At 38.0% G+C, this 15,231-nt stretch overlaps 1 protein-coding gene across 30 annotated transcripts in view; it reads right to left on the minus strand.

Annotated features, from left to right (window-relative positions):
• The window catches only part of DTNA (dystrobrevin alpha), a 391,558-nt gene that overhangs the window by 121,961 nt on the left and 254,366 nt on the right, over nucleotides 1-15,231 (minus strand). For all 30 annotated transcript variants that reach the window (XM_067699356.1, XM_067699351.1, XM_067699358.1 and 27 more), the window contains one exon: nucleotides 7,098-7,165. In XM_067699356.1, coding sequence (XP_067555457.1) covers nucleotides 7,098-7,164 — 67 coding nt within the window. In that variant the 5' untranslated portion in view covers nucleotide 7,165. The remainder of the gene's footprint in view (nucleotides 1-7,097; nucleotides 7,166-15,231) is intronic.

The following is a 15,231-nucleotide window of genomic DNA, read 5'->3' on the forward strand; positions in this document are numbered from 1 at the left end:
TAAGTGGGAAACACAAGAGAAGAAAAGGACCTACAAAAACAAACCCAAAACAATTAAGAAAATGGTAATAGGAACAAACATATCGATAATTACCTTAAACATGAATGGATTAAATGCTCCAACCAAAAGACATAGGTTTGCTGAATGGATGCAAAAACAAGACCCATATATATGCTGTCTACAAGAGACCCACTTCAGACCTAGGGACACATACAGACTGAAAGTGAGGGGATGGAAAAAGATATTCTATGCAAGTGGAAATCAAAAGAAAACTGGAGTAGCATTACTCATATCAGATAAAATATACTTTAAAATAAAGAATGTTACAAGAGGTAAGGAAGGACGACACTACATAATGATCAAGGGATCAATCCGAGAAGAAGATATAACAATTATAAAATATATGCACTCAACATAGGAGCACCTCAATACATAAGGCAACTGCTAACAGCTCTAAAAGAGGAAATCGACAGTAACACAATAATAGTGGGGGACCTTAACACTTCACTTACACCAATGGATAGATCATCCAACAGAAAATTAATAAGGAAACACAAGCTTTAAAGGACAAAATAGACCAGATAGATTTAATTGATATCTATAGGATATCCCATCCCAAAACAGCAGATTATACTTTCTTCTCAAGTGCACACAGAACATTCTCCAGGATAGATCATATCTAGGGTCACAAATCAAGCCTCAGTAAAGTTAAGAAAATTGAAATCATATGAAGCATCTTTTCTGACCACAATGCTATGAGATTAGAAATCAATTACAGGGAAAAAAATGTAAAAAAGACAAACAAATGGAGGCTAAACAATACATTACTAAATAACCAAGAGATCACAGAAGAAATCAAAGAGGAAATCAGAAAATACCTAGAGACAAATGACAATGAAAAGACGATGATCCAAAACCTATGGGATGCAGCAAAAGCAGTTCTAAGAGGGAAGTTTATAGCTATACAAGCCTACCTCAAGAAACAAGAAAAATCTCAAATAAACAATCTAACGTTACACCTAAAGGAACTAGAGAAAGAAGAACAAACAAAACCCAAAGTTAGCAGAAGGAAAGAAATCATCAAGATCAGAGCAGAAATAAATGAAATAGAAACAAAGAAAACAATAGCAAAGATCAATAGAACTAAAAGCTGGTTCCTTGAGAAGATAAACACAATTGATAAACCATTAGCCAGACTGATCAAGAAAAAGAGGGAGAGGACTCAAATCATTAAAATTAGAAATGAAAAGGGAGAAGTTACAATGGACACTGCAGAAATACAAAGCATCTTAAGAGACTACTACAAGCAACACTATGCCAATAAAAGGGACAACCTGGAAGAAATGGACAAATTCTTACAAAGGTATAACTTTCCATGACTGAACCAGGAAGAAATAGAAAATATGAACAGACCAATCACAAGTAATGAAATTGAAACTGTGATTAAAAAGCTTCCTACAAACAAAAGTCCAGGACCAGATGGCTTCACAGGTGAATTCTATCAAACACTTAAAGAAGAGCTAACACCTATCCTTCTCAAACTCTTCCAAAAAACTGCAGGGGAAGGAACACTCCCAAACTCATTCTATGAGGTCACTATCACCCTGATAACAAAACCAGACAAAGATACTACAAAAAAAGAAAATTACAGACCAATATCACTGATGAATACAGATAAAAAAATCCTCAACAAAATACCAGCAAACAGAATCCAAATACACATTAAAAGGATCAAACACCAGGATCAAGTGGGATTTATCCCAGCGATGCAAGGATTCTTCAATATATGCAAATCAATCAATGTGATACACCATATTAACAAATTGAAGAATTAAAAACCACATGATCATCTCGATAGATGCAGAAAAGGCTTTTGTCAAAATTCAACACCCATTTATGATAAAAACTCTCCAGAAAGTGGCATAGAGGGAACCTACCTCAACATAATAAAGGCCATATATTACAAACCCACAGCAAACATCATTCTCAATGGTGAAAAACTGAAAGCATTTCCTCTAAGATCAGAAACAAGACAAGGATGTCCACTCTCACCACTATTATTCAACATAGTTTTGGAAGTCCTAGCCACAGCAATCAGAGAAGAAAAAGAAATAAAAGAATACAAATTGGAAAAGAAGAAGTAAAACTGTCACTGTTTGCAGATGACATGATACTATACATAGAGAATCCTAAAGATGCCACCAGAAAACTACTACAGCTAATCAATGAATTTGGTAAAGTTGCAGGATACAAAATTAATGCACAGAAATCTCTTGCATTCCTATACACTAATGATGAATAATCTGAAAAGGACATTAAGGAAACACTCCCATTTACCACTGCAACAAAAAGTATAAAATACCTAGGAATAAACCTACTCAGGGAGACAAAAGACCTGTATGCAAAAAACTATAAGACACTGATGAAAGAAATTAAAGATGATACCAACAGATGGAGACATATACCATGTTCTTGGATTGGAAGAATCAATATTGTGAAAATGACTCTACTACCCAAAGCAATATACAGATTCAATGCAATCCCTATCAAATTACCAATGGCATTTTCTACAGAACTAGAACAGAAAATCTTAAAATTTATATGAAGACACAAAAGACCCTGAATAGCCAAAGCAGTGTTGAGGGAAAAAAACGGAACTGGAGGAATCAGACTCCCTGACTTCAGACTATATTACAAAGCGTAATCAAGACAATATGGTACTGGCACCAAAACAGAAATATAGATCAATGGAACAGGATAGAAAGCACAGAGAGAAACCCATGCTCCTATGGTCAACTAATCTATGACAAAGGAGGCAAGGATATACAATGGAGAAAAGACAGTCTCTTCAGTAAGTGGTGCTGGGAAAGCTGGACAGCTACATGTAAAAGAATGAAATTAGAACACTCCTTAACACCATACACAAAAATAAACTCAAAATGGATTAGAGACCTAAATGTAAGCCCGGACACTATAAAACTCTTAGAGGAAAACATAGGAAGAACACTCTGACATAAATCACAGCAAATTATTTTTTGATCCATCTCCTAGAGTAATGGAAATAAAAACACAAATAAACAAATGGGACCTAATGAAACTTCAAAGCTTTTGCACAGCAAAGGAAACCATAAACAAGATGAAAAGACAACCCTCAGAATGGGCAAAAATATTTGCAAATGAATCAACAAAGGATTAATCTCCAAAATACATAAACACCTCATGCAGCTCAATATTAAAAAAACAAACAACCCAATCCAAAAATGGGCAGAAGATCTAAATAGACATTTCTCCAAAGAAGACATACAGATCGCCAAGAGGCACATGAAAAGCTGCTCAGCATCATTAATTATTAGAGAATGCAAATCAAAACTACAATGAAGTATCACCTCACACCAGTTAGAATGGTATCATCAGAAAATCTACAAACAATAAATTCTGGAGAGGGTGTGGAGAAAAGGGAACCCTCTTGCACTGTTGGTGGGAATGTAAATTGATACAGCCACTATGGAGAACAGTATGGAGGTTCCTTAAAAAACTAAAAATAGAATTACCATATGACCCAGCAATCCCACTACTGGGCATATACCCAGAGAAAACCATAATTCAAAAAGATACATGCACCCCAATGTTCATTGCAGCACTATTTACAATAGCCAGGTCATGGAAGCAACCTAAATGCCCATCGACAGACGAATGGATAAAGAAGATGTAGTACATATATACAATGGAATATTACTCAGCCATAAAAAGGAATGAAATTCGGTCATCTGTGGAAACGTGGATGCATCTAGAGACTGTCATACAGAGTGAAGTAAGTCAGAAAGAGAAAAACAAATATCGTATATTAACACATATATGTGGAACCTAGAAAATGGTAGAGATGAAACGGTTTTCAGGGCAGAAATTGAGACACAAATGTAGAGAACAAACGTATGGACACCAAGGGGGGAAAGTGGCGGGAGTGGGGTGGTGGTGTGATGAATTGGGAGATTGGGATTGACATGTATACACTGATTTGTATAAAACTGATGACTGATAAGAACCTGCTGTCTATAAAAAAAATTAAATTAAATTTAAAAAAATCGTCACCCTGTTTTCTGTGTTCTCTGTTCTTTTGCTTTTGTAAGGTTCCCCTCAGCTTGACTAACCTTTAGACAGGTTTCTTCCTGACTCTAGGTCTTTGATCTCCCTTTTCTTAGAGCACTTACTTTTCTACAAAACTTTCCTTTGTAAATTCTTTGTCTGCCCCTTTAAAGAGGTAAACCTCCCAGACTTTTGCCAGTTTTACAACCCAGGAATATCTTTCTCAAGGACTGGGAGCCATTCTTTGGAAATGAAATCATTGAAGGAGATCTCCTAGTCTCTGTGGGAGGGTAGGAGCCTAACTTCCTCATTGTGACAATGAGCAAACACAGTTGACCAACTTCCCCTCTGGTATCCTCCAGTACTTCTGCTCTAGCTCACCCCAGTGCTTAGAAACCCTCCTGTCTTTGGTTCCGGCAGAGCTGAGTTCCATCTCTCTCCCCTCTCACAATAGTATTGAAAGAAGTCTTCCCTGCCTTCTTAACTGCTTTTTTTTTCCTGTGACATTTGCAATTTCTAAAACCAAGAAACTCTTCAGCACTTTCCTTTCATGTTTAAAAAGAACTACTTCTAGGTAATTCTTAGCTGACCAGATTTACAAGTTCTTCCTTCTTTTTCAGCTCCCTGTCTAGACATCATAGATTCCTGGAAGAAGTTACTTTCTAAGTTTCGATGTCAGTCTTCTCTGATAATAGTTTCCTTGTTTTCTTTGGTGTCCTGCTGATAGAACTGGGGTAACCCATATATTTTTCAAATATTTAACACATTCTCAATGAGATTACATTTCTCTTTTGTCTGACAGACTATCAAAATCAATTTCTCCTGTTGAAATCAGCCAACTGCTTTATCTGGCAGAATCCCACTTACTGTGGACATGTGTCCTATTTAGTGTTAATCTGAACACGATGCTCACTAATGAATTGTTAAGGTCAGATGTGCTTACTTGCTTTTGAAGAGAGGAAGAACGGAAGAAAGATACATATCTGTGTGGCTTGCTTAACTATTTTGATCACTAATCAGGGGAACTCAAAACGATTTAATAAACTGTATGACCTCCCTGAGAAGCTTCTATGAAAAGGTTAAGTTACAATTTGGGAAATGAATGCACAATTTTCCTAAGTCTCTCTCATTTGAAAAATTTAGAGCTTTTCTGTTTCTATGGCTATAAAACTTATGTTGATCTTTCTTTGAGTTGGACTTTTTTTTTTTTTTTGCGGTACGCGGGCCTCTCACTGTTGTGGCCTCTCCTGTTGCGGAGCACAGGCTCCGGATGCGCAGGCTCATCGACCATGGCTCACGGGCCCAGCCGCTCCACGGCACGTGGGATCCTCCCAGACCGGGGCACGAACCCGTGTCCCCTGCATCGGCAGGCGGACCTCCAACCACTGCGCCACCAGGGAAGCCCTGAGTTGGACAACTTTAATTCAAAAGACATTTGTGACATATGTGTTTGTCTGTGCCAGACACTGCACCAGGTTTAGAAGGAGCTGGGATTATGTACTTAAATTCAGATAAATGTTATAAAATCATGACATAAGCACACTTTTAAAATTCTTACAGTCTGTTGGCTAATACGGTCTTTAATGTAACAATGATAAATTTAAAGATTTCCTCTAAGACTTTATTGCTTTTCTATGTTAAAAATTAATGTTTTTTTTCTTTTTCTGACAAAACACTGGTCCATGATATACAGAGCTCTTGCCTCTTCAGTCTAAGAATCTATGATACGAGAGGATACCTGTGCTGCTTTGGATTTTGTCTAGATGGCCAGGCAGTAACTAGGTTCCTTCCTCTGTCAGATTTGTATCAACAAAGGTCACAGTTCCAGATGACTGGTCAGGCCAGAAGTGAGGCTACAGTATCAGACATGGAAATTGGAAGGTCATGGCTGAAACTGTCACAGGCACTTTAGACATGTTTCTAAAAGTGGAAAAAGCAAGGAGCATGATTGAGATTCTCCACATCAATTTTAATTTTCCTTCCTCTTTGTTAGTTCTAATGCTGTCTTGGTGCCTCCAGATTATTGGGAAATGATAAAGGAAAATGTGAATCTTATTGTCTGGGGCTTTCCTTTATCTGCTCTGACCCTCATTCTTGCCAATCAGTTTCAATCTTCAGTAGAAGCCTAATTTTGCCTCTTGGCTTCCCCGAGTAAAAGGCTTACGACTCACTTCTGCTCATCCTCATTCCTTCTGCAGGGAAGGAGAGATAAAAAGCCCATAAGAGAATCGTACTTTTTTCTTTATAACATTTAACTTGAGATGTGTGTTCTCCCCCCAATGTCAAGTTCTTCTTCCTTATGAATAAGAAAAATGGTCTAGAAGGAGATACTACCACCCAATTACTTACACAGCAACCTTGCATTTACATAAACCAACAATCTTTATTTAATACGTTCTCCATTGGAGTCAGTAAATATAGTCTTGGTTTGGTTTTCCTTGCATAGCAGGTCACCTCCAAGCTCTTTTAAACCTTTGTTTTCCTTTTCACTTTTTAGAAACTAGTTTGTAGGACAGCTTGTCCCCCGTTGCATGAAGTTCAAATGACAGCTTATAGCTTGGTCTGGTAATCACGCCTGACTCCTCTTTCCCATATGAACATATGATATTGTTTTGTGGGTAAGACATTCAATGATTCATTTCAAAATTTTCATCTATTTCCTGCAATGTGCCAGACCCTGTGGTAGTACAGGGAAATGAACACAGACTTTGAAGTTTAGTGGATTGTATTAATGCCAACACTAAATAGTGTTTATTAAGCATCTGTGTATGTATATATACATTCAGGTCCATGAAACTTTTTCTTTCATATAAGATATACAGTCTTAGTAACAAATTATGATGATTCACTGTCTAATTTAATTCTTACTCAAGAGGAGGCAAAAACGCCTAAACATACATTTTATGTAAAGACTTTAGGATTTTAGGGAAAAGTACAAATGTCATAAGGATTAAGTGGTTGTTTCCAGCCTTCCATGAGTATTCAAGGGTGTTCCTTCAAAGTTCCATACTTACTCATCTCTGCAAACAGCTGTCTTCTTTCTGCCATGGTATTTCCTCTTTTCCCACTATCTTCAATCATTCTATGAGACAAAATGGTTACAATGTGTATTAGCCTCATGTTAATAAGGCAAACAGCCATTTCTACATAAACACACTTGCTATGGTCATGCCACAGACGTAGACACCAACTACTTAAAACTGTGTCTGTAAAAAGAATAGCTTTACTTTGACTAACTTAAATGGTTGTACATATTTTCCATATATAATATTGTAGTTGTGGAAGGGGGTGTAAAATTTTTATTTTCTAATGTACAGATAACTACAATAGCAGATCACCTTGTGCTATAACGGAATACAACCCTCTACCATCTGTTAGGCGATGCATTTCACATAGAGTTCCTCTTTCAATTTTGGGAATACCTATGAATAATATAGAGCAGATATTACAGATCCCATTCAAGAAATGATGAGATTGAGAGTCTCATGGACATAGTAAGGGAAATGGCATAGACTTGTGTACTCCAAGACCAGTCTGCTTTCCACTACATTCTGTTACAGCTTGTCCTGTGTGCACTCAAAACCTCAATTTAGAAGAAGGTCATTTCCTAAATGTTCATTTCTAATTTAAGTGTTTGGAATCTGCAACTGTTTTTCTGTACATAATAATTTCAGGCAAAGTGGTTAGGTTTACCTATCTCTACTTAATCATACTATCGTCTGCAACAGAACTACTTAAAAAATACTACGAAAACACCAACAGTTAAAATGGAGAATAAAAAAAATTTTTTAATTAAAATTTGACTTAAGGAAAAAGAAAATAATGAGAAAGTTAATGGAAATGTTGTTTAGCCCGATAGAGGGTTTTGGGCTAAATATACGTGTTTTATAGGTTGATGGAGCTGATTTTTTGTTATAGCAAATTAAGCTTTTAAAAACCAAGGTTTTCTCTCTCACACACACATATATACATACACTTATATACATATATATATGTTTTGATTCAGGCATGGTAAACAGAAGGCACAGCTGATCTTTTTGGCTTTCAATGGACCCTGTTCTTTTTCAAATATGAATTTTGCTCATGTTATTGTTATTATTTTTGCCTGGATTGCCCTCAGCCTACGAATGGATAAGTTGCAGTTATCCTTCAGGTCTCAGTTTAGCTGTATCTTCCTCTGAAATTTTCCTGCACTCTCTGTGATGGTTTGGTTACTGTCCTCTGAATCTCCATAGTCTGTTATGCCTCTTTCTCAGCGCTGAGCATTCACTTAACAAATGTTTATCGAGTGCCTTCTACACTCCAGGAACTAAACTAAGCTCTTGAGTATACAACAGTGATGAAGTCACAGTTCCTGCCCTCAAGGCGCTTACACTCTAGTAGTGAGATACAGAAGCATAAAAGCAATGAAAACACAATGAGGCAACTACAGCCTTAGAAGTGTAAAGAAAGATATGTGAATGTGAGAGAGGTTGACTACCTGGGGGTAAATTTAAGGGAACTACAATCCTCCCTTGGTATCCACAGGGGATTGGTTCCAGCCTCTCCCCTGCTTCCCCAATACCAAAATCCTCACATGCTCAAGTCCCTTATATAAAACAGTGATGTACGGTTGGTCCCCTGGATCTGCCTTTGATGGGGAGTTGGTTGAGTCCTCAGTGTGGACCCCACAGATATGGAGGGCCTGTTGTGCTTGCAGAAGACTGCTCAAAAGATGATGACTCACTGGGGACTCAAAGAAGAAAATTGGTGGAGAAACAAAATGCGATGTCAGACAAACTGGTCAAACAGCCTCTCCAGTTGCTTCTATGAGTTAAGGATTATTTGCCTACTGCTAGGAAAGGAAAGAAGGGCATGGAACAGCCTTAGTTTACAGAGTTAAGAGTGTGTATCCATTCACAATGGGTGGTAATATAACCAAGGTCAGGCTTCAATAATAACTGGAAAAACACAGAGTTGTTAATGAGGCTTCCTCAACTTGGTAACAATGCAGTGCTGAACACAGTCCAATGCTTTCTTTTCATGAGATTTTAAATGTGTAGGTATGGTTGATATATATAGATCAGGAGAAACACACACCCCTCCTGAATCACGTAACCCATCTCCTTTCCTCCAGAGGAAGTGGGCAGAAAATAATCTGACATTCACAAACTAGTCTGGGAAGAGCTTCCAATTTTTATTTCAAGAGCTCAGAAGTAGAGCTGAAGCAGTATAGAGATAGGGGATAGAAACAGGATATATTCCTGCATCTGTCTATATGTTGGACTGAGATGAGAAGAACCATTATAAATAAATCACAAAGGATGGCAGGCTGGAAAGCTATGATTGAAAATGTCAGGGAGCAGGGGAGTGGGAAGGGGAAGCTGGGACGAAGTGAGAGAGAGGCATGGACTTATATACACTACCAAATGTAAAATAGATAGCTAGTGGGAAGCAGCTGCGTAGCACAGGGAGATCAGCTCGGTGCTTTGTGTCCACCTAGAGGGGTGGGATAGGGCGGGTGGGAGGGAGATGAAAGAGGGAGGAGATATGGGGATATATGTATACGTATAGCTGATTCACTTTGTTATAAAGCAGAAACTAACACACCACTGTACAGCAATTATACTCCAATAAAGATGTTAAAAAAAAAAAAGAAAGAAAATGTCAGGGAGGTAAAGACTGGCTTGTGAACTTGCAGAGTTACTGCCCTTACTACTCACTTGGTACTGTCTGTGACATCTCTTCTTTTAGTTAACTTTTTGTTTGTCTCTGTAAGGTTTTTAGGGGCAGTAACTGAAAATTTTAAATTCTTCACAGTGTCTAGCCAAATCCAGTCAACAGATACTATGTCCAGTTACTATTTACTGAACAAAAGAATAAAACAGAAGAAAAAGAGGAAAGAGAGAAAAGAAAAATAAGTTTTCTTCCCCCAAATGGACTTTCAATTATATTTTCAAAAACTGACTCATAGAAGAGTGAAATTCCAATTGTATTAGTTTCAGAGATTAATTATTTGAAATGAGAGAAACCAATTTATATTTTTAAAATAATCTGGAACCATGCATTTTACAGTAAAACCTTGTCTTATGAAACAGAGGTTGAAATACACGCAAACTATATCGATGTCACCTTTTGGTCTATTCATCACTGTTTCGGTTAATTAACTCATAAAAGAACAATCATTAGTTACACAATAGGTATTAATTCTCACTTCTAAGTAAAATGTATACCTTATGAGGAAAAGAAAGAAAAAGCTCAGTGGTGTAAAATAATGGAAATCCTGGAAAATGATTACGAATATATAAGGAAAAATAGCACACCTCTCATTTTCCCCCCAGAGTTTTCTGGGAAGCGGCGCTGTTAGATAAAATGGAGAACATTCATTTATTCCCCATCGATTGCAGTCATAATAGTAAAAATGGAGGCATGCCAGTTTTCAGCTTACACTGATTCCACAGAGGGACTCGTGGACACAGTGAGCTCATAAATCAAATAGGCAAAAAGCACCACTGTGGGCTCCTTAGTTTCCAATTTAACTCTGATCAGTGGGTCTTGGGATACACAATGCCTGACTATCTTCTCATCGTTTTAGAAAGAAAGAAGAGCAAAAATTTCAGTAGAGGAAGAAGAGCTTTACAGACAGCAACTTCGCTTCTGAAATTGTCAAGAAGCTTGACTTTTCATGAATTTCAGTATAAGGACAGCTGCCCAGAGTCATATGGAGGAGATGAAGGGGAAAATAACACATCTATGACGATACTAATATCACAAGGTGCATGGCTCACCAACAGGCCTGATTTGGTCAGTGTCTGTTGCTCCTTCATGTAGATGAGATGCTTAACTTAGAGTTTTACCAGAAGATTGCAGAAATGTCAAAAGTATAAAAAGAACTAACAATGATAAATAAGGGGTGAGCCCCGTCAGATGTTTCTTTTACTAGCACTCAGTCCCACAGATTACACAGGGTGTGTATTGTTTTCACTTATGAGAATCCATCCTTTCATTCACTTAAGAAATATTTATAATATAGCTATAATTGGTCAGACCACTGTTAGCTTCTTGAGATCCAAAGATGAGTAAGACATGATCCTTGCCCTTAAGAAGCTCACAGTCCAGAAGGGGAAACAAATTATTCTAACAAATAATTATAATTTGGTGTGTACTGCTAGATATAGTAGTTTATATCTGGGAAGATTCAAAAGAGACATCAAAGAAAGGGTGACTCTGGAGCAGAGTTTTAAAGGATGAATAGGAATGTTCCAGATAGAAGAGGGTGGAGAGATGGCAATTATAGTTAGAAAGAATCACTAAAAAAAAGCATGGAGCTTGAGAAAGGGTATATGGTGCGTTTGGCAACTGGGAATAGTTCAGTATTGCTGAGTGCAGGTGAGAGGCGAACAGGCATCTGATCTACAAAGCCTTATTTGTCAAGTCTAGATAGTATAGGACTTTCCTACGGGAGGCTGGGTACCATCCAGGGTTTTAGCAGGGAATTGATGTACACAGATTTAGGTTTTGGCGAGGTTGCTCCAGCATGTCGAGTGGAGAAAAGATTTGGGTAGGCAGGAGGGTAGGGGATAGAAACCCATGAGTAATGGAAGAGTCCAGTTAGCTGGATATTTCTGTGATTCAGGAGTGAAACTAATATGTCTTATGCTAAAGGACTGACTTGAGAGAGATTTAGGACGCATCTGATAGGACTTGGTGATTGGCAGTTCACGTGGAGAACAGCAGAGGAGAGGACCTCAGCTTCTGCTTGCCCTCAGCACTTCACATATATTAGAAAACATTCTGCTGAACTCATGGCACAATGAGTTTGTAGGAGGTGAGGTTACCAAGTCACCCTTCTTCCAGCACAGTCATTAAAAGAGGCTGAAAGCTGGATAGGGAGGGCTCCACCTCTTAGCCCCTATATAGGAGGGAGGGATGAAATAACAGAGTAGAACAGTGTGGGAACCAGCAAGAAATAAAGAATAAAATCCAAATGTGAGGCACAGAGTATTGGAAGAAAAGTGCATTTTATTTTGGCATAGTGAGAAGTTCCCACTGAAATATCACATCCTTCACGACACGTCTATAATCCAACATCATCAGTAATAAACAGACATTTGTATTACACATGATATATAAGACATTTTAAAGGTAGAAGCTTAAACGAATGGTGTCTTCCATTTGTATAACTTTCTGAAGATTATAAAATGCTTTTCCCTATAACCTGGTGAGGAAGTTGAAGAGATATTATTACTCTCAAATTCCAGCTGAAGAACTTGACACTAGGCAGGTGGTGGCTGCCCCCCAAAACAAAGTATTGTCTGTAAGGGCAGGAAATTGAATCCATTTTTTTTTTTTTGCCTTTAATTTTGAAATTCCTCAGCTAGTTTGGATTCTAATTGCCAGTAATCTTATTCCAGCTGCCACTGTCCAACGCAAATGAAGATTTTCTGAAACTGATAAACTGAAAAGAAGTTGACAGAAGTTCGTGATTAACAGTCCAAAAGGAGCCTAGAGAGGAAGGGTCCACATCACTCTCAAATGTCACTGAGAAATTCCTCTGAATGCTACTTCTTAATGGAATCCTCCCATTTTAAAACATCGTTGTACTGGAAATTATCATAGAGATTAAAATAATTCCCAGCATCAGGATTTATGTAAACCCAGACACATATAAACACACCAACTCACACACTGATTCACACTCTCACATTTTAAATCCACAAAAGCCGACAATGTTTTTAGAAAAGTCTGGCTCTGCTTTGCTTCTGCTCCACTTTAGCAAACACAAGACTTGCAGATTTCATGTTTAGTGTGATGAGACTCTTCCCAGGCTTTATTTCCAACCATTTGCTCCAGGTGGATGACAGGAAGATGCAGGGTCTAGTCATCACCAACTGCTGTAATCCCCAAAGTTAATAAGTGCAATGAAGACCATTTCAAGCTCCTTTCCTCCTTTAGTTGATTTATTGGTGGCGTATAAATGCCTGTTTCCATTTCTGTTAATGAAAGAAGCCTCTAGTAGGACTTTCTCAGATTTACATTCTTGTTCTAATCTCTGGCAATATAATAAAAAAGTATTCAGAGCTCTTTCCTGAGGCAAAATATAATTGCATTTGCTTTTATCTCTTAGTCTTTTATCTAGATGAGCTCCTGAAAGGAGGAAAATGTTGTCACTAAAATAAATGGCTATAATGGGGTTCTGGCTTTGCCTTTTACTTTGAACATCAACTTCTGCTTTTGGAACTTGAGTTTAGTTTTGAGGGGATGAAGGGCACAAGCTCACTATTTTAGTGTCACGACCATAGGCACTCCTGATACCTACCCAGATTTGAACTAGAAATATGATGCCAGTTGAGTTTGATCATTGAACTTATTTGCAAAACATTAGGTTGGAATTCTTATGTTGCTTTGTAATATGTTTCTCTAGCTTGTAAGACCCACTTTAAAATGTACTTTGAGCCCAGGGAGAAGAAAATTGATTCTTCAGGGAACGTACATAGACATAAACAGATACGTACATTGATATGGGTACGTAATGAGGTAAACTTTAAGAACAGAAAATGCCATTAAAAAGTGAGAAAACCATTTTTAGCTGGAAAGAACTACTATCAGTGGTACTTTCAAGTCAGGAAGGAACCTGCTGTTCTGGGGTCAGAGGGTACAAGATATTTAAGGTCATTCGGTTTTGTTTGACTTCATTTGGCTTGGTACGAGGCTAGGACTTCCGAAGGTCAAGAGGAGTTGGCATCACCTATTAGTCAGGGTTTAAAGATTGCAGAACCGGGCTGGGAGCAACTTGGTATGGGAAAAGGGAGCCTTTTGGAAGGAAGATGATAAAAATTTGGACTCTGTCACGTGAGGTTCAAAGTTATTAGAAAGTCTCTGAAGGACTCGGAAGCCCTGCCTAAGACCTTCATCAAAAGGACCTCAAAGGTCCCTAGGGGAAACAACTACAGGGAGAGGGTCGTCTATACTGCTGCCTTTAGCACTGCACTAGGACCTAAGATTTTTTTAGAGAACATGTTTCGTCCAGTATGATGTGCCTTTGGGACAATGGTCGTGTATGTGCACCTGTATTTCTCAAGAGCGATAGTGTTATGTGTATAGGCCCACTTGGTCATGGGGGAACCGTGGCTGACCTTAACACTGGAGCAAGCGTCTTCCCTGTTCTCCTGCTGGGATTGCCAAATTCTTAACTTTTGGGGGTCAGGTGTTTGTTAGGAAATGACTGCCTTCCGATAGTTTGGAACCTTCTCCATTCAGTGTGGGATATCGCTGTTCATAAACATAGGTCTGTTTCTTTTCCCTACATATCTAATAAACGAAAAATGAAAATTCCCCTCCCCCCATAACTACAAGATCTTTTTTCATTAATCTTGCAATAATAACACCCTAAGTTTTTTTAAATGTATTTTTAAAAATTAATTGATTTTTATTTTTGGCTGCATTGGGTCTTCATTGCTGCGCATGGGCTTTCTCTAGTTGAGGTGAGTGGGGGTTACCCTTTGTTGAGGTGCGTGAGATTCTCACTGTGGTGGCTTCTCTTGTTGTAGAGCACAGGCTCTAGTACTGTGGGCTTCAGTAATTGTGGCACGTGGGCTCAGTAGTTGTGGCTCGCAGGCTCTAGAGCGTAGGCTCAGTAGTTGTGGCGCACGGGCTTAGCTGCTCTGCGGCATGTGGGATCTTCCCAGACCAGGGCTTGAACCCGTGTCCCTGCATTGGCGGCAGATTCTCAACCAGGGAAGTCCAAACCCCAAGTTTTTGAGTTTTGGATTTTTAAGCCTGACTTATCTCATTATAGTGGGATTATACTGTATATTTTATATATATATATATATATATATATATATATATATACGTATATATATAATATACAATAGTATATATAGTATATATTATTTTACTTGCATATGTAAAAATGTGTATATATATATATATATACACACACACACACATTTATGTAAGGAAAATAATTTGGAAAAATTTAAAGATGCAGTTCAAAATTTTTTTCAAGTGACTGAGTTAATTTAGCTTCTCAATGAAGAGGTATTAGGTGATTAAGCAATGCAATGCCATCCAGTCCATAATTTCTTTTAAGTTTCAGCCCCTTTCAATAATTTGATAAAAGATGTGGATCCTCACTCCACCATAATGCTCATGCCCCTGCATACA

This window comes from Pseudorca crassidens, chromosome 12, assembly GCF_039906515.1.
Source record: "Pseudorca crassidens isolate mPseCra1 chromosome 12, mPseCra1.hap1, whole genome shotgun sequence".
Lineage (NCBI taxonomy): Eukaryota > Metazoa > Chordata > Mammalia > Artiodactyla > Delphinidae > Pseudorca > Pseudorca crassidens.